We start from the raw sequence: 27,968 nt of genomic DNA on the forward strand, positions 1-27,968 counted from the left end.
ATGAGAAATAACAGTTTAGAAAACAGCGTGTAAGGGAAATCGCATGCTCAGACCTGCATTTCTATTTCACAATTAGACTATTCCCTTTCGATTTCTATCGCGTGATAATTGACGATTGCGCAGTCCGAGTCAGCTATTACGCACAGAAATCGAAAGCGAATAATCTTATTGCTTTAGCATAAATGTACTAGTAGTGTTTTTAATCCAAAATTTTACATAAATCCTCTTCAGAGACACTTCGAACACGCAAAGAAGCGGCCGCCATTTTGTTAACAAGCGTACACTGCTGGGCCACTCACTAAGTTCAACAGAATAGATAGTGAGTAGCGTAGCCACATGTAATCAGGGAACGGTATTCGTGATAGAACGCTAATAGATTTATACTAAAACTCGATACAAAGACAGAACTAGCACGAACTGTTGGCGTATTTTGGTAAAGAGACAAACCGACTAATTTTTTTCCTTTTCACGAAGTGTTTCCTTTAATTTAAAGAAATAAAAAGTAATTTCTTTTCGTGTTTCTATCGAGTTATAGAATTACAAATACCACGACTTTTCTCGTTCTCCCAAACTTCCGCTCGTGTTTGTATTTCTTCGCCCCCTGAGACGAAACCTCGTACAAAACAGTTTGACAGGAACTATATTTCCACATGAATAGTTTCGCAAAGAGACTCGTTTTGACTTTGAGATGAGAGGGCAACTTGGAGATAACTCTTTAAAAATAAGCAATAAGGATGCTGGGTGGGACACTAAGAAAATGCAAATGCAAATGATCACAAATGCAAACGTTGTTTGGTTCATTTCCATCTTAATGGTTGCTTTCAAGACAGCGCTTACAAGTTCCCTGCACAAGAATGGATTGTCAAAATAAAGTCGATACATCTTAGTTTACACTGGGACGGAAAACAATATTTTTCCAACACAAGAGTAGATCCTCGATTTCCCAAGCCTCACAAGAAACTCCGGTTCAAGAGTTCAAACTGAAATGTGTACGAAAGAGAAAACTCTAAGTGTCTTTATCATACGAGCGCGTTAGTTCAGTCAGCCAAACAGATTGCTCTGTTGCCCGGTAAGTTCAATATTTTCCAACCATTGCACTGAAAACTGTCTCGAGTGATCCCTTGCGACCCACTCGTGAAGGATTTCTCGTAGTTTCATAAGCCGGTCAGTCCGTCGATCCGTCGATCCGTTGGTCCGTCGGTCTGTCGGTCCGTCAGTCCGTCATTCATTCATTCATTCATTCATTCATTCATTCATTCATTCATTCAGTCAGTCAGTCATTCATTCTGTCAGTCAGTCAGTCAGTCAATCAGTTACTCAGTCAGTCAGTCAGTCAGTCAGTCAGTCAGAAAACTGAAGTTTTCCATCTGCCCGTTTCCATGACAATGTCCGGGCTTATCCCAAAACCAATTGCGACAGGCCGGAAATCTTTGGCCGAGTACGATCAGGCCCTCTTTTTTTTTTTTTCGGCCAACGGGGAAAAGGGAAAAAAAGGCTAGATCGCGTTCTTTTGTTTTTCTTTTCCCCGTTCGCAGAAACTGAAAGCACGTCATCGCAAGGAAGATGAACGTGGGAACCTGATCTCAACTGAGTGTCGTTCTTGATACCATACTGAAAGCTACAATAGCTGATCCATCATTGCCAAATGTAATCTCATGCGTGGCAAACAAGTGTGGTGCTAGTTTCCCAGATTAGGAATTGTACCTCGTTCTATCCGGAACTTATGTCTGCTGAGCTTAGCGTAAGAGTCCGGGCCAGTAGTGTCGGTTATGGCCTTGAGGGGAAGCTTTCTGACGGAATGTCGATCGTTTGACTCCCACGAAATAAACAGCCGTCGAAACGGAGTGATGGGAATTACTTTCGACCGTGAGAGGAGAATCGCTGTTCTAGACCGAGGGGTGATTTTGTCGGTTTCTAGGGAGCCATGCCAATCCCAGGCGTTATACAAATTTTGGAGGGCGACTCTGGTTCATCTTACGACAGACTGGGGTCGAGAGACCAAGTGATACACCAATGGGGGATAGTAGAGCCGCTGGGCAGAAGAAGTTGTAAAGTCCTTAATTTGGCGGTTATAAGAAGACATTGCCAGGATAGGGTTCAATGTAGAGACAATTGGGAGCCGAGATCAAATGTGTAACGGTTCTGGAGAGCTGGCCGTGCCGCTTGATTATCTGCAGAAAGATGTGTTGAAGGTTGCTGTGGAGCTGAACTGGCGGGCAGGTTGGCATCTTCACCTATAGAGTCTGAAACCAGAGCTGAGCTGGCAACCATGGGGATATGCCGCAGGTGACATGATTCTGCTTTTGTCACTGTCATTCTAGGGATTAAATGAAATAATGGAGGACTGACGTAAACTGATGTTGAGGCTGGTCCATTCCAACTGAGCGAGAACGTCCACGCCAATGGAGTCTGGGTCATAATACTGGCTGTTGCAGCAGCGGAGATGGGTATCTGTGAAACTTGAAAGCGATCGACGGAATGGTGTTCCCAGGCACGATCTAAGCTTTGAACGAGCTCGACCCAGGTGAAGCTGCCATTCGTAGTGAGGCAATAGGCGCGTTGCCGTTCCTACTAAATTCTTCGCGGAGAGCTCTATGCCTGTGTCTTGAGCCCTAACCCCACACTGCCAAGGACGGCCAAGCTTAGACTGGATCAATCCAGTGGTTGATGTAGGGCACTGTGGCGTCATTGTTGGATAACACTTTCAGAACGTGAGTATTTCGCTTAGATAACTAATTGTGGACACTCAAATAATAATGACAAAAATAAATGAATAGACAAATGAATAAGTGATATACACATGTTAAAAAAGGTATTTGTGACTAGATTACATAAATTCATCAAGTGGCGTACATAACACACTTTGTGCACGTGCCCCCAATTAAAACAGGAAGGTCTCTTTGTCTAATGTTATTTTTAAAATTGTTCAGTGTCGTTCGCTGCCTATCACATGGGTTAAGTTTTGACCAGAGATCCGGTCCTAAGAATCTTATTGAACATGATGTTTACCATATCGGACTGAGGAGAAGCGAGGCACATTAAAGTCAGCATTTCATAAGGAATATCCCTTGTTACAGTCTTAAAAATTTCTGCCATGTAACCGAGGAAAAGGCCGTTTTTAACTTTGTACATTAATTAAAAATCGCAAAATCTTGCAGTCGTCTGCTGTAGCTGAGATGCCAGCTTTGTATGACTTAGAAGATTTTCATGGGTGTCTGTTTTGGAGCCGAGAATGACTCAAGCTCGTTCTTGTACCCTTTCTACCTGTTGGAATGCTTACAGAAATGCCATACAATATGGCAGTAGGTCAGGTTTGGAAGAAGTGCTGTTAGACACAACCGAAGTTTGGACTTGTATGGAATCAGGCTGCGGAGTCTTGCCAGCACCCCCTACTTTCCGGCTGGCCTGTTTGCATATGTCGCTTATGAGATCAGTAAAGGTGAGTTCTTCCAATTCGTTTTTGGTTTGAGTTCTTGATTATAAATTTTCAAGGTTCATGCGCCCTCAACGTCCTTGGCGCACTTTTGAGGCACTGTCGCTAAGACTTGAAAATTCTTCGGCTTAGCTTAGAGAAAATTTTGCCTTGGACCACTGCGATTCATTTCCTAATATAATACTTTGGATCGAGAGGGCGGAGATTACAGCTTCCGATAGTAGTAGCCGATATGCGCTCAGGCACCCATGCGTATAGTTTTGATTGACCCAGAACGCATCTGGTATCACGTCTGATGCGTCTGGCGGGAATCTTGATCACGAGGTGGCCATTTGCCCGCAGGCAGGAGGCCATTACGAGTCAGTCGACGAGCTATTTGTAACGGCGAGTAACAGGGAAAACTTTTCCCAGTTCTGATTATCCATCCTAAACTCGTTAACGTATCCAGCCGAAGCTGCTTGTGACACGCAATCTCCTCACCAGGAGACATAAGTAATGTGAGCTATTCATATTATATCGTCGACGTAAATGACGAGACGTAAAATAAACCGAATAGGCGGTACTGATTGTCAATTTTAATTCACAATACTAAAATAACACAGCAACATGTCACGCGAGTTGTACTCTGATCAAGGAATAGGCACGAGAAAGGTGGCAATGTTGCTCATTGCAGCTGCAATTCTTTGCCTGCTTGGCTTTTTTCAGAGTTTTGGAGCTTCGCAATATCGAAGCACTGGCGGACGCGTAGTCGATTCCAAAGATTCTGGCACTCAACCAGCTGACTCAAAGGCACGTTGCTTACTTAACTGTGGCGTCCATCGCATGGATCCCAACTGGATGGATTCAAATGGGGCTTTCAAGGTATCAAGAGAACCTGAATACACTGTTCACTTCTACTTCGTTTAAATCATAATTTTAACTCGTTATTTCATGCATGACGCTTAAAACAGTCAAAGTACGTGCAACTATGCAAAATGTTAATTGAAAACGCCATGGAGTGAAACAGCACGTGTCATTGAATATGCAAGGAGGTTTGCATATATAAAAAACACTCAGTGATTTTTACTGCTTTCAGCTGTCTGCCCCACACATTTGCGATTGCAGTGATTTAAAACTAGAGGCTACTCTGAATAGTAGTACAACAGGACAACTAAATAACAAATTTGGGGCTAACCGATCGATAACCGACGTTTTTAATAGCTCTGACTAGGGTGATCACATGTCACATGTTTAAATTCTCGTGTCATTGAATAATACTAAGAGCAATGCTTTGCTCAAGGTGCGAATTGTGGGGATCAAACAAGGAAATGATACGTATCTGTACTCTTTTACTACTGATACATTACGATAAAACTAACTGGGGTATCCCAAGATCTCATTAAATACTTTCCTCCAAGATTGTAATTCTATCTGCGTAGACAGAGACCCCATTACTTCTTTCCCACAGGCAGCAAGTCGTCACTCTTGTTTTGAAAAGTGTCTAGCAAGCAATAAACAAGGTAATTTTACTTTCCAGGCAAAAGAGATAATTTAATCTGATACACTTTTTGCTGTGGTACGACACAACAACAACTTTTAAAATATTTAAATTAATTCATCATGAATTAATTAGAGCAATTAGTGCATAGGAGTCCGATATTGTGGATAAAATGAATACCGAGATCAGACTTCACAAGTGGAAATTTGTTTTTAGTTCAGTTTGAAAGGGCGATAGGCCGGCGTCACTGCGTTCCATTTTAAGGTATCAGTATCCCCAAAATTGACCATTTTTTCAAAAAAAAATGGTTTTCGCTTTTTCAGGTAGATCCTTTTACGATCTTCCATTTAGAAAAATAATACGGAAAAAGATTGAGTCTAAAAAGTTGAAAACAGAAACTTTTCTTTGCATTAATTACCTGTAATTGATAGCTGTCAAAGGGTTGTCAAGAGAAGTAAATTTACATCGCAATTGCGGCCTAGGACGAATACCAAACGTTTGTGTTTGGTATAGTCGACGAGCTGTTCTGAGTGTTCTCCCGCGAAAGTTCGTGTCCCTTTGCAAGTGCGAAGAAAGCACTCGGGGGGAAAAGGTTTCAAAAACATTCGATCAGAATTGAGCTGATACGTAGCTGCGTAGGTTCCTGTTTCGAGTTGTTTGCACTGGACAAGAAAGACGTTTGACATTCTCTAAGCGTTATTTCCTTGGGGCTTTCGTCGTTCGAAGGGGTAACGGTAACATCTTCGCTCAATCGATATCACGTGTATTCCCTTTACATTTTGATACGTTGGTTACGAGTGTACTCTTTCGTTGTCTACGGCATCTCTAAAGCCTGGTTTTCACTAGCGACGCAAACACAAGGGCGTGCGCAAACACAATAATTCTTGTTTCACCGTGAAAATGGCCTTAATGCAGGCATAAGCACAAGCGCAAGCACAAGCGGAAGGATAAAAAATTTCCTTTTTTTTGTGCTTGCGCTTATACTTGCGTTTGCACTGCAACAAGTGAAAACGAAATACCGCTCAGGCATAACACAAGCACAAGGATATTTACCACTCTTGGTTATGTTTGGCCGATGAAAACACTGGATCCGGATTACCTCGGGCTTAAACAGTTTTACAACATGGCGGAAGACTCGGATGATTTTGCCTGTGCTTATGTTTGCGTCGAATTTCGTTTTCACTTGGGTCATCTCAATCGCTTGCGCTCGCAATTGCGCTTGTGTGTGCGCTTGTGCTTGCACTTGTGCTTGTGCTTGTGCTTGTGCTTGCGCTTGTGCTTGTGCTTGCACTTGTGCTTGCGCTTGTGCTTGCGCTTGTGCTTGCGCTTGTGCTTGCACTTGTGCTTGCGCTTGTGCTCGCGCTTGTGCTTGCGCTTGTGCTTGCGCTTGTGCTTGCGCTTGTGCTTGCGCTTGTGCTTGCGCTTGTGCTTGCGCTTGTGCTTGCGCTTGTGCTAGCGCTTGTGCTTGCGTCGCTAGTGACAACTAGGGCTTAAACTAAGGCGTTTTGCAAATCAAAAAGAACAAAACAAAACAAAACAAAACGAAAATTATTTTCTCACTAGCCTGGGGGCATGAACAGTGGAATTCAGATCTTGCAAAGGATACCATCTCGCCAGAGAAAACATTCGCGACTCTCAGTTTGTAACTGATACGAGCTCTATTGGTACAGTAAAATGAGCCTTCACTATGTCGATCAACGGGTCATCGTTTTCAAAATTTTGTGTATTTATCGCATTACATCGGAAGAAAGCCCAGAGTATATTTTCCTTCGTATATCTCCAAACTCGTTCCCACATTTCAAAACGAAAATTTCATCGAGTGAGGCGCACATTTTGAGTTCGTTTCCGGCGAATTTTCGACGTTTGTAGCTGAAATTTGGAGAGTGTTGCCCGATAATTAGGCAAAAAAACGTATCGTGTAAGTTTTTGCTATTCTAATGAAGAGAATACAAGTTTTATCAACTCTCAAAGTTAAACTACGTGTCAAAAACAAACTAGACGAGCAATCAAAATCAGAAACAAACTTGGTGAACCTCTCTACTTTGGGAAATTGGGCGCTGAATTCGGGACACATTTAATTTTAACGAATACACCTTCGTCAGTGATTCTTAAGCTTTCGGAAAATATTTGCGTCTAACGTTCGACCGTAAAGCGGCGCCAACGAGAGAGGGTTATTTGGGGTGCACTGATACCTTTATACACGATTAATAATACACAATATTTGGCACAACTCCGATGTAAAAATGGTAGGCTACCAAAATGAAAAAAAAAAAAAAAAAAAGAGCTTAAAACTCGTCCAGAACAGTCAAGAGTTGGTCTCTTCGTCACGTCCTTATCGTACATTAAACTACAAATTCACGTCGAGACATTGTATCCTCTGGATCTCTTACTGGGAGTTCATCGTTAGGTATACCAATTTTACGCTGCTTATATATAGAGAGGATATTACACGGTGGCGAGAAGATATGAATTTTATGTTCGAGTGGCAAGAACATAAAATTCATATCTTCGAGCCAACGTGTAATGTTCTTTTTATTATATGGAGACTAAATATTGAAACCAATTCAACAAAAGCAAAAGGCGGGAATCGTGACGTCATTGAACGATACGACACTCACAAAGGTGACATACGGAAAATACGCCACTCGGGTCCTGGATGAAGTGGCGTATGGAATCTACGAGTGGTTTAGTTCCCAGTAAAACACTCTTCTCCATATAATAAATGTATATATATTCACCGTAAAGATACTGTTATTGTGTAAGTGACTTTTCTCAATCCGTGCCGAACCAATTTTTACCCGTGCTCGGTATTGGAATAGAACTAGCTTGCAATGGAGGCTCATGCTGGGGAATATCATTAGAAAGGGATGAATCTCATTTGCATTTGAAAACACTGATTTCGTGTATTTTAGTAATTCGGTTATTAAAGCATGGCCCGCCTAGATTAGCCTTTGCTAGTTGCGGGCATGCCCTTTTTTTATTTAAATATGATTTGAAAATAACAAAGTTTATAGAGTGTAAGACTCCCCGCATTAGCCTCAGTTGCAAGCTAGTTCCAGCCCAATACCGGGAATACGAAAATGGTCTGCCAATTCCAATTAAGGTGATTCCTTAGTATTGCATTGTGCAACCCTACTGCGCACAATTTTTGCGTCATTAGTCCGCACACATTTCCCTCGACTACGCTCGATAGCGAAATAAATGCTCCTTTTCTCTTAAAGGAGCATTGTGACCCCCACTTTTTATGTCATAATTTCAATGAGAACAATATCCTCAATAACTGAGAAAAAAATTAGCAGAAATCTATGGCTACTTTTTTAGCAAATGAAATAAATACTACAGAGGGAGACATAACGGGCTCAACAGCGCGTATCCAAATCGTTTCCTTTAAGGACGGTGCCTACTAAATACAAAGGTTTTTGCGCCAGGTTAGGACCATGCGGAAAAAGTAGATCTTTTCAACGGCTGTTGAAATCCACAACGAAAACTAGGGGTAGCCACGCATTTTTTCGAGATAATTAGCCTTGAATCTCAACAAAAATGCTGACATCAGCATTTTTCTGAAAAAGAAGAAAAGAATATTTCCTGAGAGATTTCCTTTGAATTCGCCTTTGCATACAGAAAAGCAAACACATTTATAAAGACCTTAAAACTGCATGGTAAATGGTAACATAAAAACCATTTTTGATATGTTTTAATAACAAAATCGTTGCAACAAAGCTCTTAGCGTCTCTGACAGCCTTCCTCGGGCTCGGCTGAAATACAGTCTAAACACCTTTTGCTCACAACCAGAAACTAACCACGTGTCGAATAGGCTTGCCACTTCCATTTCGTAACATAAAATGTAGGGGTAACCACGCGTTTTTAAAAGTTATTCATCTTTTTTGAAAACCTTTTACGGTGCCCGTTACATTTTTCCCTGTCACCTCCCTGGTAAGTAAAACAATTGCGTATCTCGCACTTGTTTTGCGCGCGCACTACGTCATCTGCAGGTACGTGTTTACAATTGGATTTCAGTATAATTTTCGAGAGATAAGAGTTAGTTTTTCAGCCGGAAGACGGTATCAGTTGGTGCTTAGCGATATGCTACTATTGTGGTATTCCTGGTTTAAGTACAGGTTCATTAAACTTGATTTGGTCACTGAGGAAAATTTTGCTTTCATTTTAGTCGTGTATTTGGCAGCGTAGTTGATTGCCTCATTGTCAACCCTAGCGCGCGCGTGGCGCTTAAACCATGCCTTGCGTGATGCACAGAATGTGTGCGCACCAACAAAAGTAGGCACCGTCCTTAAAGGATAAAAAATGCAGGCTATTTGAAGACATTTTCTCTGGGACGTAGATGAATGAACAATCAAAGAAAGCCAAACTCTCTGTGATATAACACGTTGCATTGAAAAATAATCGAGCTTATTTGTTGCGCACAGAGATTACCAAACGTCACCTAAATAGCCGTATTTCTCAGCATTGTGGCGGGAAAACAAGGACGGTGACCCCCTCTTTTTACTACGTTTTTAATATCTCCTTGTCCTGTAAGAACAGCATACCAAGTTTCATCGGAAATCTATGGCGGGTTCTTTTACTAGGGAATCACCTTAAAAGTCAGCAGTGAAAATTAGTGCTTAAAATCAGTGAAATACCCTTACCAATTGTCCAAAAACATTTTCTAGGTGCATTCAACACTTTTAATCTTCTCCGAACTCTCACGTCAACTTAAAAGATGCATATGTTCTACTTATCGTTTGTTCCCAAGGAAATACAACTCGTATCTTGACATTTTTGTTATTACTACCTCGGTACTGATTTTAAAACTTGCTGTTTTCTTAGTCATTTCAACGACGTCTACACCCATCTCAACACAATTACTATCGACCAAATTCACACGAACATCGTGCTTTAAATATAATGTTCATACTAGGTGCAATGGGCTCCTGTACATACTTATACAGGGTTTTTTGAAAGTGAAAAACTCGTCATGTGACTTTTCAATGGGCATCAATTTGGTATCATTTTAAAGCTTAGTCCATCTCAACGGCTCCTACACCCATCTCATATTGCCAGTAGTTTTCACCAGTGGTATTGACAGATACCGAATTGGCAGACAACTTCGATTTAGCTTGGGTTCCGACGTCGTGATGGACAATTTTAAGACTGAATTATAAGACCCGCTGTCTCCCGAGACGAAATCCCTTGTGACTTTCTCCTTGTTCCTTGGACAATCACCCATGTACTTCCTGTAGCTCAGTGCAAGATTATGTAATTAATTAACTGTTCCCTGATTTGCGGGAAAACGAAACACGTAGCAACTGTCGACTACAGGTAGCCTGTCAACCGGCATCTTTACTGATCAGTGCCTGTTCGTGTTTGTAATTGCAGACAAATTAGAATTCTACGAAAAAGGCTCAAGTATCGTGGAAAATCAACTTTTATTACCATTTCCCAAGAGAAAAAGGCGTAATGTAAATGGTAAGAAAATGTATAATCAAATATTAACATTTACCTGGGGATACCAAGAATGGTGTTTACTCGCTTGGGACTAGGACGTTGAATATAAGAAGTGGGAGAAAATTGCTTTAAACCTGGGTTTAACGCCGTACTTTTCACCAGCCGAACTGAAAACGAGGTTAGATCGACCAAAGTTAATTAAGCTCGTCATGTCTAACGCTGAACTGTAATACAGGGAAGGTAAGTTTTCGCCGTTTTTCCCGCAGTTTTCCGTCCGAAAAGATCGCTTTAGGGTTTTGCAATCACGCCCTTGCATATCGAAAGCCAATAATCCAATCAGAAATAAAACCAAAACCCAATCGTGACTCGTTCCCACACGTTTTCCCGCGCTTCGTGTCAGTTACATGCATTTAGTTCGAGTTTTGATTGGTTCATGGGATTGTCTTTATACTTTGTGATTGGCTTGAGTGTTTACTTTGGTTTTGGTCGGTTACGAGAGTCAATTTGAAAACCGCTCTACATTGACTTTTAATATTTCGTCCCATGGAAAAGTCATTTCCGGGAATTTAATAGGAAATAGACCGTGTCAAGATGCCCAGAACGATGTCAGTTGTCAAAGTCTCGAGACAGACAGATTCGCAAATATGCGAAAAAAATAAATTACATAGTACTTTGTTATCCTTTCCTAAAGTATACGACCCTATACTGTAGTATGACTGTATCCTAAAGTTATGTAACTCTAGGTGAGGGGCACTTCAGAATTGGAGACAAGGCTGTAATGTATGCATGGTATTTGTGCTATGAAACTGTATTTAAAACTGGATCATTGGATAATGCAATTCGAGAGTTTTCATTGGCTTAGCCATCATGGGTTATGAGCCATTATACCATGCTCCAAAAATAAGGTGAGCGTACGCGCGAGTTTTTTTTGTTGTTGTTATTGTTGTTTTTAATTTTTGGCTTTTTTTATTTTAATTTTAGTCTATTTTTCTATATTTTGGGGGCGTTTTTAATAAAACAATTGTTTCATTCGCGCCTGTTGGATATGAGGTGATTATTGCCAACTCATATCCAACGCGCGCTGTGAAATAATTGTTAAATATTCGAAACAGTAATAATAATAATAGGTTTGAAATAGGTTTTAATAGTTTATTTCTTTTACTTACTTTTACCTTGTATATACCAATTTGTATGGAATATGTTAATTAATGTTATGATGATGATAGTAGTATTAGTATTAGTTGTAGTAACCATGATATCATGATTAGATACGGAAACATGTTTTACAGGTTCAACAGACATCAAATTATGTAAATATTATAGCATTTTGTAAAGCTTAGCTCTAGTTTTTGTCAGAATAAACACTCCATCATTTTTTTTACTAAAAAAAGAAATAAAATAATAATAATAATAATAATAATAATAATAATAATAATAATAATAATAAAAAACACACACACGAAGAACATGCCGATGGCAAGCAAGGTTTCTTTGCCCGAGTCTCTGCAGGGGCGTAGCTGGGAGGGGGGGGGAGGGGGGGTCCTGGGGTGCCCGTGACCCCCGACATGACAATCTGGTGAGAACCCTCATCTGGACACAGTGTGACCCCACCCCCCCCCCTTTGAAAAATCCTGGCTACGCCCCTGCTCTCATGCCACGCTGAGTAATAGCGTACTTCTTCACCCGTGGGCTCTCTGCCAGTTCCCAACTTCCGCAGTTTCTCAGTTTTGCTCAGATGCTTCACTACTCCTGTAAATGTTCGTGGCAGGAGGGGTACAATAGTTTAGATTCTCCCACTAATCTGCCTTGTATTCCAACATGCGATCCCTTATCAACTCTTCAGTTTACGTACCTGAAAGGCACAAGTTGATGCGAGCCTACGTAGGTTGTTCACAAACTGATCAATCGTCTCTGTTTCTCCTTAATTTTGCAGTGTAATTCGTAGCGCTCTTAGGTAGCACTAGCTTCCAGTGAATCCAGATGCTTAGGAAGTTTGAGTGCTGTTTTCGTTTCCATTTCGTAGTCTTTCGTAGTCTTCGTATTGCCCATAGGGCCCTTTGATGGCCCTTTGATGTATTTTTTGTTACATATAGATATTTAGATTCTGATATATTGCAGATGGTCGGGCACAAGAAATATGTCCACAAGCTGCAACAAATGCCACCAAAAACAAGTACGCAACTGTGGAAAATATAAATTACTTTCAATATGAGAATTCAAACAGATGGTATTATAACATATCGTGGAAACCCTTAAACGGTAAGTCTAGATTACATTCTAATAGTCCGAGACCAGACGCATTAATTTACTCAATGAATATACAATGCAAATTTTAATTTCTAAGTCAGCGAGGGCTGCCTAAACTCTGAGTTCAAATGAATCGATTGGACGCATCGACGGGTGCTGAGAACTTTCACATACTCTCACCATGCCAGCTCTCGTCGTAGTTCGTTTTGATCTGCATTAAAATTAACTTTTTGCTTTCTGGCCATTTACGCATTAGAATCCTTTGTGGACTTTACACTGACAGGATATGCCTTCATCTACTGGAATAACTATTTACGGAGTAATGCGATAAGATACATAAGGCGACAAAAGGTATCAAGAATTTTATTTTGAATGTTGTTGTTTTTTTAAGTGATTCTTCTGTTGCTACTATTAATTACTACTAATACTGCTACTAGTTTGCTGGTTCTACGTTCTACTGCTAATTCAGTGAATTTCTGACACCACCACTTCTTTCTCCTGTTCACACTACTACTGCCCCAGTTAATAATGCGGCTACATAAAGTCGCTACTCCGCCCTATATCATATCTGCTAAAACCAAGATATTCGCCAGGCATTTAATAGAAAGATCCCCTGTTAAATATCATCCAGACCCACGATTAATTAACCACCTATACTGGTTTGCCCGACTCCGCCAAATCGATCGTATGGAAACATAAACGACGTCTATCCCCATGCAATCCCCATCTTACGCACACGGAAATTTTCAAATCTACTAGAGGCATGGAGGTGTACATTTTATCAGGGCCGGGAAGACAGAGAACGTCGAACGCCATCGGGTTTGCGAAGCATCAGACATTACTCTCAGCTACTAACACTAAGCAATGAGGTGCACACTGTTAAAGTCGTTTTGCCCCTACTGAGTGCTTCTTTCCTCCTGCTTAAAAAGTAATTTTCGATACTTTTGGATATATTTGAAATACCTTCTTTATACTAAGCCCTTTTAAACCTGGGAATGCAAACGGGGTAATTATATATCAGTGAATAGACATAAAACTAGGAAAAAATTATTCCCAAATCATCTTGAAACATGAAGTATGACAAGCTGTATGGACGCTGCTTTGAGGTTTGTTAACTTGCTGATAACTGTTTGTTTGTTTGTTTATTTCTTTGCGCTCTCGAAGAACGAGACGTTCGTTACCTATGATGAACCTGAATCAAGTATCGTAAACAACGACTTGTATTTCAAATTTTGTGTAAGTATTATAAGAATTGCAACAGTGACAGAAGTCTTCAGTGGTTTTGAATTTTACTTATTAAATTTAAATTAAATTCAGCGATGTAAATTTTGTGTATTCGGGTTCGGAGTACCACTATAGAGTGCGCAAATGAATCAGGACATATGCTTTACACAACTGCCTTATTAGAACTGAACAAAGCTAGTCTTCTGTACAATGATATAGTGGTATAATCACGTGATTGCGGCCTAGGGTGTTCTAATCAATGATTACCGAGACAATGACGTTTGGGCTTAAAATGATGTCATGTATCCAGATACATGGAAACAGTTTGTTATTTGATTTACTCGCCATCCTTCAACAAAAGTAGCAATTAGCTAGTTAGTAAGCCTGTTTTAACGTCAATACCGCATGGATGAATAAATTTTCAGTTTTGGCTATTCTCTTCTTTTACCATTCGCTCTTGTGTGACAAACAATGGCAGATCGCGTCCCTAAATGTTAGTGAAAACATAAATGTGAAAACAAACTTGGTGACCGAAAAATAAAACAGCTCTTGAACTTGATTGTCGCAAAATATCGTGTTTGCCAGTGTCTCGCAGATCAAGTATTTGACCGCCCTCTGCTTCTGCAAATAATTGATCTGCTCGCCACTGAAAAATCATAATATTTGGCTCGACCTCGTCCAATATTTGTGAATTATTTGTATTACGGAGGCCTTTGGCCTCATGCATCTCATGGCGCCATAAGGACTGATCAAAACGAGTAAAGTAGAGCCAAAAGACTGTTGGAAGAATAATCAGCGTGATCCCTGGCATCATCCAGTTGATGGTTTGTTTAGATGAAATAAATGTATTATATTTTGTGAGTGTTTATTACTAACCCACTGACTTTTCTTTTCTTTTCTTTTCTTTCTTTCTTTCTTTTTTTTTTTTTTTCATTGTTTCCGTGGTATCTAAAGGTTATTGCTCTTCCTTGTCAGTCGATCGCAGAAATTCATTTAAATGGTAAGTCAGCTGACAAATATGGGTACTTATTAATTGGGAGTATACGTTTTGTATCTTTCAACTGTGTTGGCAAATGATTCCGTTACTTGATCGCTCTTCATGATATCCATATCGCCTAAACTTACGGCGTCAGTTTTACTTTAAACAGGCATTTCAAATTAGTCAAAATCTTATGTGTAAAATTGTTCCTAGATAGTTTTATTACCATTAATCAGTCTTAATTTCAAAGTTATTATTTCTTTATTTTTTCTATTTTCTTCTTCAGAGACAGTACATCCAAGAAATGTTACACAGACAGGTAAGGCCGTCGAAACTAACATTGTGAAAGTTATAGCGGAGCTCCTGCGAGCCGACGAAGGTGCGCTAGCGGAGCCCAATACTACAATTCCTGGTAACCCATCGGGCTAAAGAAAACTTAGGTTGTTAAGTGTCACGTTCATGCTCCATGATTACACATTCCTTCACGGCTATAATATAACCGACTGTTATCATGATTTTAATTCATTTGGTAATCATCCAGCGACCAGTGTACATTTGCCTTACATGAATATGATATATCAACCTAAAAAAGATGCTTTGTGTTTTTGTTTAGGTATATCAACACCTACACCTACACCTACAGGTGAGCTAAATAGAAGGAAGGAAAAACAGAAATAAACCGCACCTGAATAGATGATTGGGAGGTTCAATGGCCTTACCACCGTTACCGCGTTGCCGGTATTAATGATCGATACTGATCTCGGGGTCCCGGTCTAGACGCACATTTTCATAGGTTTTTGTATACTTGCACACTTGTCCAAAAGACACAAACTACCTCACTTAGGTTGCTAAATGGGATAAGGGTGCCGGCGAATTGCAGTTATAAGCAAAACCTGAAGCCCGTGTTAATTGTCCTTCCCCTTTGACCTTAAAAGCACTAAGGTGATTTCGATTGCTCTGGCAATTCTAACAAATAGAGTTAGAAGGTATTTAATTGGTTCATTGGTTAGCTTTATTATGTAGAAAGCTGGCGGTAACCTGGTTAGCAATATGACATAAACTACTTGCATCAACACGTATATACCTATTTTCCAGTAAGAGTCCTCGATGAACACTCAGTAGCTACTTATTCTTACTTACAAAAGCCCCGGGATCATTCCCTTCCCTGAAGCCACACGAGTGTTGGTCATCTGAATGACAGCACTAAAACAGCAGGATTCAGAAATTAAGTGGAGACCAGGCCGAGCCACGCATTGCTTTATACTTGGGATAAAACTGAATAACTCCCGCCCAGGGCTTTATATCGCACAGGTAGTTTTTCAACTTTAACATTAGCAAACAGTCCCGGTAGCTGTATTGTTTTCATTTTTATTTCGCTAGGCTACAGTCTAGCCTACAGAACAGGCGGATTTGCGGAGCAAAACGCGAGGCTTAATCCGCCTGCTCCTGAAGGCTACGCTTTTGTTGCATGTACAACTAACGCGTACTAGCGCGAATTCTAAAGGTGTAAATCTAAATTAATATTAGTGACATTATCTCAAAGTTCCCTTTCATTAATGATTTTGTTTTCTTCTTTTTTAATGAAATCAACCAAAGATTCTCCTACAATCAATAAAACAGGTATTTATGCATTCAAGGCTTAACGTTTCAGATTGTGTGTAGGAAATATGTCTGTGGGACGATTTGTAAGTTTAAGCGTTATTTCCCAGTTTAGCCAAGATGATGATGATGATGATGATGATGATTATGCTTGTGACACGCGAAAGGCGAAAAGTAGTATTTTTTAACGAAAATGTGTAATGGTGAATTATTCACACTCTATTTAAATAGCGTCTTTGCCTCAATATATAATAGGCATGGCCTTTGCCATTACCTACCTATGACACAACCTTACAATTACAATCACTTTCTTCCTTTATTCAATAGTATACGTTATAATTGTCATCGGAACCATGGCAGTTATCGCCACGACTGCCTGTGTACTTCGTTACAAGTATTTCCGTAAGGGAGGCAGCAGACATTCTGGTCTGTCATCTTGTCCGGCAGGTTTGTGTCCGCTTTCATGTTATTTGAGATCAATTTTGTAAGTCTTTAGTACAAATGAAGTATATGGCCGTTGAACGAGTTATGGCCACCTCGTGTATGTTATGGTAATACGTACACATGACTTTGTTACATGATTAATCCTATTCACAACGGTCAGTCGCGTGAACGCAGCAACGGAGCTTATATTCCCTGCGTATATTCCGCCGAATCCCATTCACCTCTAGCTCCATTCCATTGTTTATTAACCGATCAGGTACGAGTAGATGACTGGTGCGTGAGTCCAGACTAAATCCTTTGGATCGGATAATTTTGATGGCCATACTATAAGTTTGAATTTCTCTGCGTAAATTCTTGACTGATTTCCCTGAATTTACGGGTTATTTACAGGTTCAGTCCCTCTGAGATTGTTTAGCTGCATGCGGTTCAGTAAAAAAAGAGGAAATGTTACTTCTTGCAATCACCATATCTTCTTACACATGCGCGGAACCATTAATGCAAAAAAATTATTATGAAGAAATTAATGAATACTTTATTTTCAGACTTTCGTTACGACGCTTTTATAATATTCAACAATAGAGACCAGAGCTGGGTGGATGGAACCCTTCTTCCTATCCTTGAGGTGGAACATGGCTTGAAATGCTGCGTCCATTACAGAGATTTTGAGCCTGGGAAACCTTTTGTGGAAAACATGACTGACAGTGTCTAAACAAGCAGAAACACAATAGCGGTGGTATCCAAGAATTTTTTCACGAGCAAGTTTTGCAAATATGAGTTAGATCAAGCTATTTACAAAAACGTTAAAGAGGGATATAACAGTGCGATTGTCATAAGAATAGATAATGTATCCAAAGACAAGCTCCCTAGCACTCTCAAAAATAAGTCTTTCGTCGATTATTCCAATTCAATCGAAAGAAAGACTTGGCATTTGAAGTTAATTAAGGTTTTAAAATCAAATCATATGGAAATAGAAGGCAGGGTGTAAGTTAAGATTGAAGCTGAAGTATGTTTTACATCAGTCGTAAAACACTTGGCAAGCTCCGTAATTAATCGGATTTATAAACGCGCAGAACACTCACAGGTCATTCTTAGTTATTTTATAATTACTCGTAGATATTTAGCACAGAGGGCCACTGGTTTATCAGTTCATACTATCATGTGTCACCCTCTCAGTAAAGTTTACTATTATTATTATTATTATTATTATTATTATTATTATTATTATTATTATTATTGTTATTACGCCCAGTTTGCCTTTCAAATTAAACGTCGCTGGTGTTCTCAAAAATCCCTCACGTTTTAAGAAGGCATAAAACAAAGAGGATAATACATGGGCGCACGTAGAAATATGAAGTAGAAGTATGGAACATCTCTACGAGTGTTCAACTCGACATCTCACGATTGAGCGCAGCGAACGAGTGAAATATAAAATTGAACACGTGAAGAGATATTTCATATCTACAAGCAACCATGTTTCATTTGGTTTATCACATAAACAAATCGATAACGTTTTGGACGATTTTCCAAAGATTTCCGAAGATTTTCGAAGATTCCCCAAAGTTATCCGAAGGGCGCACGAAAGTTTCTGAAAATTTTCCGAACATTTTCGAAGATTATCGAGGACAACCGAAGATTGCCGAAGACTTTCGAGAAAGATCCGAATATGTTTCTATCATACACCAACAAAAGGACAGTTTAAGGAGTCAGACATGATATCAGTGAAGTCATCGATATTTTTACTACCGAGGATATGGAAAATACGCCACCCGAGTCCCGGATGTGGTTTCGTATGAATTTTACGAGTGGTGTATTTTCCAGTAAAACGCTCGTGTTTATATGTTAAATAGCTTTGCCCCCTTAATGTATTAAGTATAATGTATATAATATAACTCGGACAATTCGCAGAATGTTGTTTAGGATCCTATTTTGCTGACAACAAAATGTTGCTCTGTGTAGCTCCCTAGACAAGTTAAAAAAAGGAGTTTAACAATGTTTTTTCATTTTCGATAACGACGTTTTGGACGATTTTCCAAAGATTTCCGAAGATTTCCGAAGATTCCCCAAAATTGTCCGAAGGCCACGCGAAAGTTTCCGAAAATGTTCCAAAAAATGTTCCAAGATTATTGAAGACAACCGAAGATTGCCGAAGACTTTCGAGAAAGATCCGAAGATGTCTCGATCATACACCGAAAAAAGGACAGTTTAAGGGCCAATCATGATATCAGTGAAGTCATCAATATCTTCACTAGTGAAGATATGGAAAATACGCCACCCGAGTCTCGTATGAATTTTACGATTGGTGTATTTTCCAGTTAAACACTCGTGTTTATATAATAAGTAGCTTTGTCCTCTTAATGTGTTAAGTATAATGTATGTAATATAACTCGGACAATTCGCAGAATGTTGTTTAGGATCCTATTTTGCTGACAACAAAATGTTGCTTTGTGCAGCTCCTGAGACAAAAAAGGAGTTTTACAATGTTTTCTTCATTTTCGCTTAGTTGTTAGACTTACCTTAGCAAAGGACTATACTCAATAGCTTGTAACTGAACAACTTTCTCAAGTTTGGTCATCGAATCAGGGACAAGAACAACAACAAGCTTTATTACCAGATTAAAAGTTTAACCTAAATTTAGCTATTATTAACCGAGCAGGAGGTCTGTATGGGAGAATCTTGACCGAGGTCGTGAGTACAGACCGAACGCAGTGAGGTCTGTACACACGACCGAGGTCAAGATTCTCCCATGCAGACCGACTTAGCTCGGTTAATAAGATGTTTATTATATGGCAAAGAAGAAAACTATAATTCGTTTAATGTAACTAGTTTGCTGACATTTTGCTTGCGGACGGCGATGAGCTTAACTTAAACCTGCCGAAATTTGCTTGTCCTCTTTACTTTTTTATTTGTCATCAGGCTTTTTGGCACTTCCATAAATGACTGAGAAGAAAATAAAAGAAAATGGTGAACATTTTTGTATTTTAGTTTGCTACTTTTTCAACTCAAAATGAAATCGGTCTAGATGCCGGTCTAGACGGGAAAATCTAGACCGTGGTCAATATCTATTTCAGGCAATCAATTTCGTGAATTCGGTAGTTCCCAGTCCTTGTGAGACACAGCCATATAATAAAACTTCTACTAAAGACACAATTGGGGTTCTTTTATATGTTATATTCTTATATATCTCAAGCTCATTAATAGTTCATCAAGTAAAAACAAAGGAATTCATGACTTTGACTGGTTTTGGATCTCTGGCCTTATTAGCATAGATCTTTAAGATTTTATTTCTCCGTTTTCTCGTTAGTTTAAGTTTCGATTGAAAAAGCATGATATCAAGTACTCAAGACAGTGTTTGACCACATTCCCAAACGCCTTAAAGTTCGTCAAAAATTCTCCGCTACGAATCGTAGTTTCACCTCTGGTCTCGCGTGTTTGGAAACGTGATCAAACGTGACCTGACACTTGGTCAATAACCCATATATCGCTAGCTCCGTGAGCGGGCAAGTAGTTATATGAATGCCGATTTTAGGACTTCGTATAACGGGCCAAATACCCTTCAATACCCTCGCCGGGCCTCACCTCGAAAAACCCGATTTTCAAGTACTTTAATAGCACTTTCTATTCAAGCCCTCTCGCGAGCAAATTTCATGTCTCCCTGCCCTCGGTAAATCAAAAAAATCCTTCTGCCAGAAAACACTTCGCAGAGCCGGCTCATGATTAAAATATACTCTTGCCAGGTCTCTAGAAATCAAAAAATGCTTCGTTTCAGAAACAGCATAAAATGGACTGTCCCAGGCCTCCACACAAAAAAAAAATCATTCACCATTTGCAAAACAGAGCTTTTGAAAGACACTTAAAGAAAAATCGACATTAATACATTGGTAGTAATGAATGTGAAAAATTAAAATTATTTTAAAAAACCTAACTGTAATATAGTAATGATCAATAAATCAGAATTGAGTAAATTGTCAAAAAAACAATTAATTGATCTATTATTAGAAGATCAACAAAAATAAAAAAAACCTATTCCAGCACCTCGTAAAAGTGTTAAACAAATGGTACATAATTATGAGGAAAATATAATTGATATTATATTAATTCCCAATTACCAATGATATTACGTAAAATGATGACGAAAATGTGTTGTGGAAACTTTGAAAAAACTTTTCTCGAATGCGAAAAAATGGCTTCAAGAAAGGTCTTCCGGCACTTGCTCCGCGCAAATCTTTTCATGTTTATATTATTAATAAGTAATCATATCGTTTTTCTCATTCAGTTTGGAATTAATTTGCACTTGTGAGTTTTTCAAAAAGCCGAAATTGCACTCGCCGAAGCGGCTCATGCAATTTCAACTTTTTGAAAAACTCACTCGTGCAAATTAATTCCAAATTGAACTCGAAACCGTATGATTACCTATACTTACAAAATACTAGACAGGCAATGAATGAGTTGCCAGTAATCGGATACCCGTGTTTGCGCGAAGAACTCTGAGATCGTCAGGGGGCAAACATTGCTAGTCGCTAGAAGGAAATGTATGGCGAAAAGTTGTTTCGAGGTACGAGAAAACGATTTTTGAGAGAGATCAACGCTTTTTCGCTGTCTTTTTTATCGCAAATGGATTTGGGCAATGTTGATATGTCGAATATGTAAGTTTAATTTTTGTTTGAATAACCGTGAAATATGTGACAAAATCTACCGATAAACTCCGTTGCTTGCGTGAGGTTTATTGTGAAATTTACATCGCGTAATGGTCTGAAAATATTACAAAATTAATTAGGTATAAATCGAGAGAAAATAACCCCTTTTAAGTTGTGTACAGGCTACTTTTGGCTTATTTGAAAGCAATAATACTGGAAATAAGCCCGGTGGCGATCATTGTACTGTCAGGAGTTGATTTAATGACAAATGAGTCCGCGCGACTCATGCTGTGTGGCTACTGTGTTGCTCAAAGCCTTTGTTTTGCTTTTACAAGCACGTATTTCAGTGATTTTCCTTTTCTGTAACAGATCAAGGGCGGTTCCTTGAATATATCTCTGAGTATTTGTATTTAAAAGTGCCATTTGTGCGTGATTATGCTCTCCAGAGTTTGGTTTTGACGGTTGAGTGAAATTGCCCGACACGAAGGGTAATAGTTCCTTCTACAATTTTCGATTTCTGCTTTAGAGCTTCTTTTCTGTCTTTATATTTAATTTCTCGGAGGGTCTTTTTTACCATTTGCTCCGGGTAGCCTCTCGAGATCAGGCGTGTATTGAAATTTTCAATATTCTCTTCAATGTATTTCACAATAAACCTCACGCAAGCAAAAGGGAGTTTATCGGTAATTTTTACCACTTATTTATTCCATCACGAGCAGATCGTTCAATTTCACGGTGTGCTTTCTGAACCAAATCCAATTAACACTGGAGTTCCTCAAGGAAGTATTCTTGGGCCCCTCCTTTTTCTCATCCTCTTTGATGATGTGCATAGTTCCCTTCGTCATTGTAAGATTATCACTTACGCTGACGATACGGTGAGTTTTACATCCTCAAATGATATCGATGCGATACAAAGCAGCCTTTCACAGGACTTAGATAATCTCTCTAACTGGTTTCGTGATAATGAACTTATTTCTAATCTGAAGAAAGGAAAATCTGAGGTGATGCTGTTTGGTACCGGTAAGCGGTTGAATCTGTTTCAAGGCTGTCAAGTCAAGCTATCAGTCAACGGTTTTCTCATCAACACCACCACATGTTATAAGTACCTCGACGTGCATCTGGACCCGACACTTAATTTTGAAACTCATTTTCAAAAAAATTACAAGAAGGCAGCAGGAAGAGTGAACCTCTTACGGCGCATCCGTTCCAGTATTGATACTTTTACTGCCCAACGAATTTACCAATCGATGATTATCCCCATATTTACGTATTGCGGCTATACTAGTCTTGGATGGTCAGAGTCCCGCAAACGCATGATCCGCTCCATTGAGACCCGAAGCCTCGAAATCATTTCCCCAAAATGTAGTTCGCAGAACTGTGATCTTCGATTTTTAACTGTTGATAACTTTTTACAAAAAAGAGCGTGCTGCTTTGTATTTGACTGCCTTAATGGAGCTGCATGCTTTCCATTTAAAGACTATTTTCACCGATTACATCATAACGCTTTAAATACTCGAAACAATGGGAAAACTGCAAAACTACCAAAAGTCAGACTGGATTTTGCACGCCGTAGCTTTTACTTTTTAGGTGCCTCGTTTTTTAATTTATTGCCTTTAAGTCAGGAGCCATAATCGGGGACGAAGACCGTAAGCGCGCGCTATTTCTAGTATTGGGGTTGTCCCCTTAGGGACTTTCATACCGGGAAGCCTGGGTACTAGCCTCGCGGTTTGTAGGGACAACAACAAATATGGCGGCAGTGTGACAAGAAAGAATGGTGAAGTGGTTTTGTTGTTCAGCGTTCTGTACCAACAATTTACGAACTCGAAATCCTCAAGGGGAATCGACCAGGTTTTATCGTTTGCCCCGTGACCCTGAGGTTCAAGCTGCCTACACCAGGATTCTTTAAACGACGGGTATAACCTGGCATTCTGGCCATATTTGTGGGGAACATTGGAGCCGGGTATATAGAGAGAACGCGAGTGCTGATTTTCCTGACATCCCTACCCCAGCCTCTCAATTAGTGACACTGGAAAAAAAAAAAGCTTAAAAAGGCGAAAGCTCAACTAGAGAGAAAAGCAACAAAGCCTGCCAAACGAAAAGTAAGTAGTCTCGAATGGAAACTTTTTCTGGCCAAGCGGGGCTCTGTCGTTTCTGGATCTAAAAAAAGAGAAGCTCCAACAGAAAGAGATCAGCCAACTGCTGAAAGGTCAAGGAAGTTATCTAAATGACAGCTATCTACTCGTTTGGGTGCGTTGGAAGAAGATAAGCAGCTATCACCGAGCAGCTGACCAATGCTCAAGACATGGTTAAAAAACTGAGGACTGAAAATCTCAGTTTAAAAATTAAATTGCGAAACATTGAAAAAACCCAGCAAAATACTAATAAACAAAATGACGAACTGATGATTGCTGTAAAAAGGCTACAACAAGAGCAATTTAGCTACTCCAATCTCATTAAGAAGCCAAATACATTTAAGTACTTGTGTGGATTATCTGTTGAACAGTTCAAAATGATAAATTACTGAGTATGGCTAATCTGTGCACCCTACGTAACAGACGGTTACAGCAAATGGCTGTTTTTATGTACAAGGCAAAAAAATACGTTTGTCCGAAATATATTGCAGACCTCCTCCATATGACAGACACCAAATATTCACTGAGAAACAAGGAGTTCGCCATGCTAAGATTTAACACGACTACATATGGCAAGCATTCCATCAGATACATTGGCCCAAAGTTATGGAGTCTAATACCCAAAAAAATAAGACCTTCCTGCATTATCTGTATTTAGGGAGCGTATTAGAAAGCTTGATTTAAATTCTTTACTGGCTGATGCTCATTGTTCTGATTGTATTTTATGTCGTGCTTAATAGACACTTCAGTATTTCATAAAGTCTATATGTATTTGTAAATAGTTCTGAGCCACACTCAACAATCATGCACAGATGAATAATTTCATTAAGTTCATACTCATTTTATCAATTTTAAATAGTTTTATTAATTTTAATGTATTTATAGTGTCCTCATTTAGTAGTTATTTACTGCTATTTTACCTTGACACTTAAATAAAGGTATTCATTCATTCATTCTCTGGAATTGTGTGCAGCCCTACAGTGATGTCATCATCTATACTGATTGTAAAGGTACTGGGAAGAGAGCTCTAGATAAACCAACAGAACTCTTTGTAGTGCTTACAATCTGTAGACATTCTCTCCATCAGGGTATGATGGCATTTACGCTTAAAGTAGGAGAGAGCACAATTCAGTGCATACTTGTTAGTTGAATAGTTTTCCTTGAGACAATCTTCACTTGTATTAACCTTAAGCCTGAAGCTGGGTTTTTACTAAAGAGGATGCCAGACATTTTCGTTACGACTGGCCATAGACTCACAGACATGATACTCGATTGTACTGAATTCAAATTTCAGCATGTATAAAATCTTGATTTAAATTCTCTCATGTTTTCTAACTACAAGAACACCATAACGGGCAAAGCCCTCATTGGAATTGCATCACATGGGATGGGTCTTTTTTTCAGTGATATCTACCCAGGTTCTATATCAGATAACTGTATCATTGAAAAGTCAGGGGCTGTTCAGTGGATTCAACCAGTACTGTGTACACATGATGTACACATGAGGTAGTGCTGACCAGCACTACCTTCCCGTTTCATGGAAACATACTGAGTAATTATAAACATTTTATTGTTGATCTTGGGCAAATCGTCGTTGGCTGCCCTCCACTTGGCTGTGGCAGGTGGAATATCCGCGGAATCAAGACTACAGGGAAATACGTAAGCTTTTTCTGACTTTGCTTTGAGTTTCCGGACTAGTCCTGGATATCTTGATAATCGATTTATCCTTATTGTTAGTTCTTGTTTTGAACCAGATGTAGAGGCTCCGATATCTGCCAACCACTTCACGCAATTTTCCTTGTCAAACTCTGCACTTTTCTCCATATTTCTTGAATTTCTTTCTGCATGGCCAACAACTTGAAAGCGGGTATGTGTATTTTCTTAACTTTTACATAGGGTTTTCCATCTCCAAAGACGAATTTCTGATGAAAAGTTTTTAAAACTATGACAATTCATGAAGGACCGCCATATTTACAATTTTTCCCGCGAAAATTTTGTCCCTGCAAACCGCGAAATTAGTACTCAGGCTTCCCGGTATGAAAGTCCCTAATGATATGGGACAATAATTCTATTTTTAGAACAAATTGCGCCATCGCCTGCGGCACACGCGCGTACATGCTGCGACGATTTTTGCGGATGTCGCACGGGGGAAAGGGCGTCCGAAATTCCCGAAATGTTTCATGTTTTTGGCCCACAACTCAACGCGTTTACGTCTGTTGGAATTTTGCTTAAGTATTTTCGTCGTAAGCTGCTCCAGTCTGAGTGAAGTAAGACAGTGTCGAATTTAGGTACGTTCCGCTGTAAGCTTATATATATCGCTGACCAAGTTGTGTTCCGACGAATGCTTCTTTTACATGAGCTGTACATTACTCCACTTTAAATTTCACATATGTTGAAGATTAACAGCTTTTCCATTACACAGCAAAAAACTAGCTGGATATATATAGATATAGCAGAGCTTCCGGACTTCATAGTTTCCTAGCTCCTCTTGCCACACGCTTGCGAGGAATTTGCCAGTCTATCGCGACTGAAAAGTAAAACAAAATAATTGCTAGTTTGGTCAGTTTGAGTTTCGCCTGAATTGTAACGCTTGATGTTTTATCAAGGCCCAATGACTTTACGATCGTAGATACTGCTCAGTTTTATTAGTGTAAAAATCCAATAAATTCTCTGTTGTCGATGAATGAGAGCGCCCGCCGATGCGTGTTTTGTACAGTCAGTAAACATGACAAATTGTACTTCCGCTGCACTTTTATGTGAAAACGTACATCCAACTCAAACAATAACTCTATAGTTTTTAAATATGTTTAAGATTGATAAATGTTTGAGAACATATTAAAAGCTAAGCTGAAAATATGTGAATAAAGCAGAAATAATCAGCAAAGTTACGATGACGCTTTCTTTAATCAACTTCGAATAACGATTTCGATTTTGTTCATCGAGTTATCAAAACTCCTTGTCTATTTTCATTTTCGCAATGTAAAACTTCACTATGCTTATGTTGAAGAAACACACATGATGTTAGTAGCCTTTTTTGCGCTCGTGAAATTTGTTGCAGCATCTCAGCACAAAAGATAACGAAAGAAATCTTTGTCAAGATTTGTTGACAATTGAAAACACCAACTCGGACTTGAAAGTGCACGAGCTGCACTATGCAAATGAGCTAATTGTACGCGTCAGACTTTCTTTTCAAAAACTTTAGCAAACTCACCAAACAAGCACAAACAATAAGAAACCATCAAAACAGGTTTTGGTTATGATTAACCATTGGCTGAGAAACTCACAAATTAACTCGATACCAGAGTAGAGAGTTTTCTTGTTAGATTCTTAAGTCAGAACAAACGCAAAAAACATACGCGTAAGCTTACAACTAACGCGAGCAGATCTTATTATTCATTCCCAGCGCGAGATTGAAGTCTTGTTTTCGACCCTGAAAAACCCGCCTTTTCCGTTAGCTCAGAGCATGAAACTACATATAAGCGCCCTGGTTCGTATTCCCTGCCTTATTCCCTGCCATCGCTGTGAAAAATACGCAAGAGAATCTCTCAAGGTCTCTCAACTATCAACATTTGATCACGCAACGTGACAACATCCACGCGAGAGCCCCCGACGTGTGCGTGGATCCGCGCGGATATATGACGTCAGGATGGCGCAATTTGTTCTAAAAATAGAAAGTTTGTCCCATATCATGGGTGCGCGCGGATCCCAAGACTTACGGTCTCCGTCCCCGATTGTGGCTCCTGCTTTAAGTTTAAGAAACATTAATTCTAGAGTTTTATTTAGGAAAGTCTTAGACGATTCGCACGGCTATTGATGATATTGAAGCTGGTTTCGTCATTGGCTCCGGGCAACAACAAGTTGCCTAGGGAAGCCAAGAAACACCCCTTGTTTGCTTTTTCTCTTCTTTCTACATCTCCAGCACCTTTCTAAGAATTCTTGCCGACCCCAACAATGCACATCTCTGGATCAGTCCAACAGGAATGCCCACCTCAATGGCTCTCAGATTGTCCTTCAATCTCAGTGGTATTGATCCCAATGCTCCCACTACCACTGGAAAAACCTTTGTCCTCACACCCCACATTTTTCGAACTTCTTTTGCTAGATCTTGAATCAATAATTATCAATAATTATCAATAATTATTAATATTAATATTATTATTATTATTATTATTATTATTATCACGGTTATTCAAACAAAAACTTAAATTTTCCATGTATCAACATTGCCAAAATCCATTCGCGATAAAACAACGGCGAAAAAGCGTTGATCTCTCCCCAAACTATGTTTTTGGGCGTCGAAACAACTTTTCGCCATACATTTCCTTCTAGCGACTTGCAATGTTTGCCCCCTGACGATCCC

General features: G+C 39.5%; 1 protein-coding gene across 1 annotated transcript; it reads left to right on the top strand.

The window, feature by feature from the left end:
- Positions 1–3,586: 3,586 nt before the first annotated feature.
- LOC145478045 (uncharacterized) lies at positions 3,587–20,686 on the top strand. The gene is made up of 12 exons (XM_081455941.1): positions 3,587–4,294; positions 4,881–4,932; positions 10,284–10,373; positions 12,471–12,611; positions 12,856–12,950; positions 13,764–13,835; positions 14,778–14,823; positions 15,089–15,121; positions 15,416–15,445; positions 16,399–16,422; positions 16,729–16,848; positions 17,388–20,686. The coding sequence occupies exons 1-12, from the start codon at positions 4,040–4,042 to the stop codon at positions 17,552–17,554; spliced, it is 1,125 nt and encodes a 374-aa protein (XP_081312067.1). The 5' UTR covers positions 3,587–4,039; the 3' UTR covers positions 17,555–20,686.
- Positions 20,687–27,968: the final 7,282 nt, after the last annotated feature.

The sequence above is a fragment of the Orbicella franksi genome, chromosome 1, assembly GCF_964199315.1.
Source record: "Orbicella franksi chromosome 1, jaOrbFran1.1, whole genome shotgun sequence".
Classification (NCBI taxonomy): Eukaryota; Metazoa; Cnidaria; class Anthozoa; order Scleractinia; family Merulinidae; genus Orbicella; species Orbicella franksi.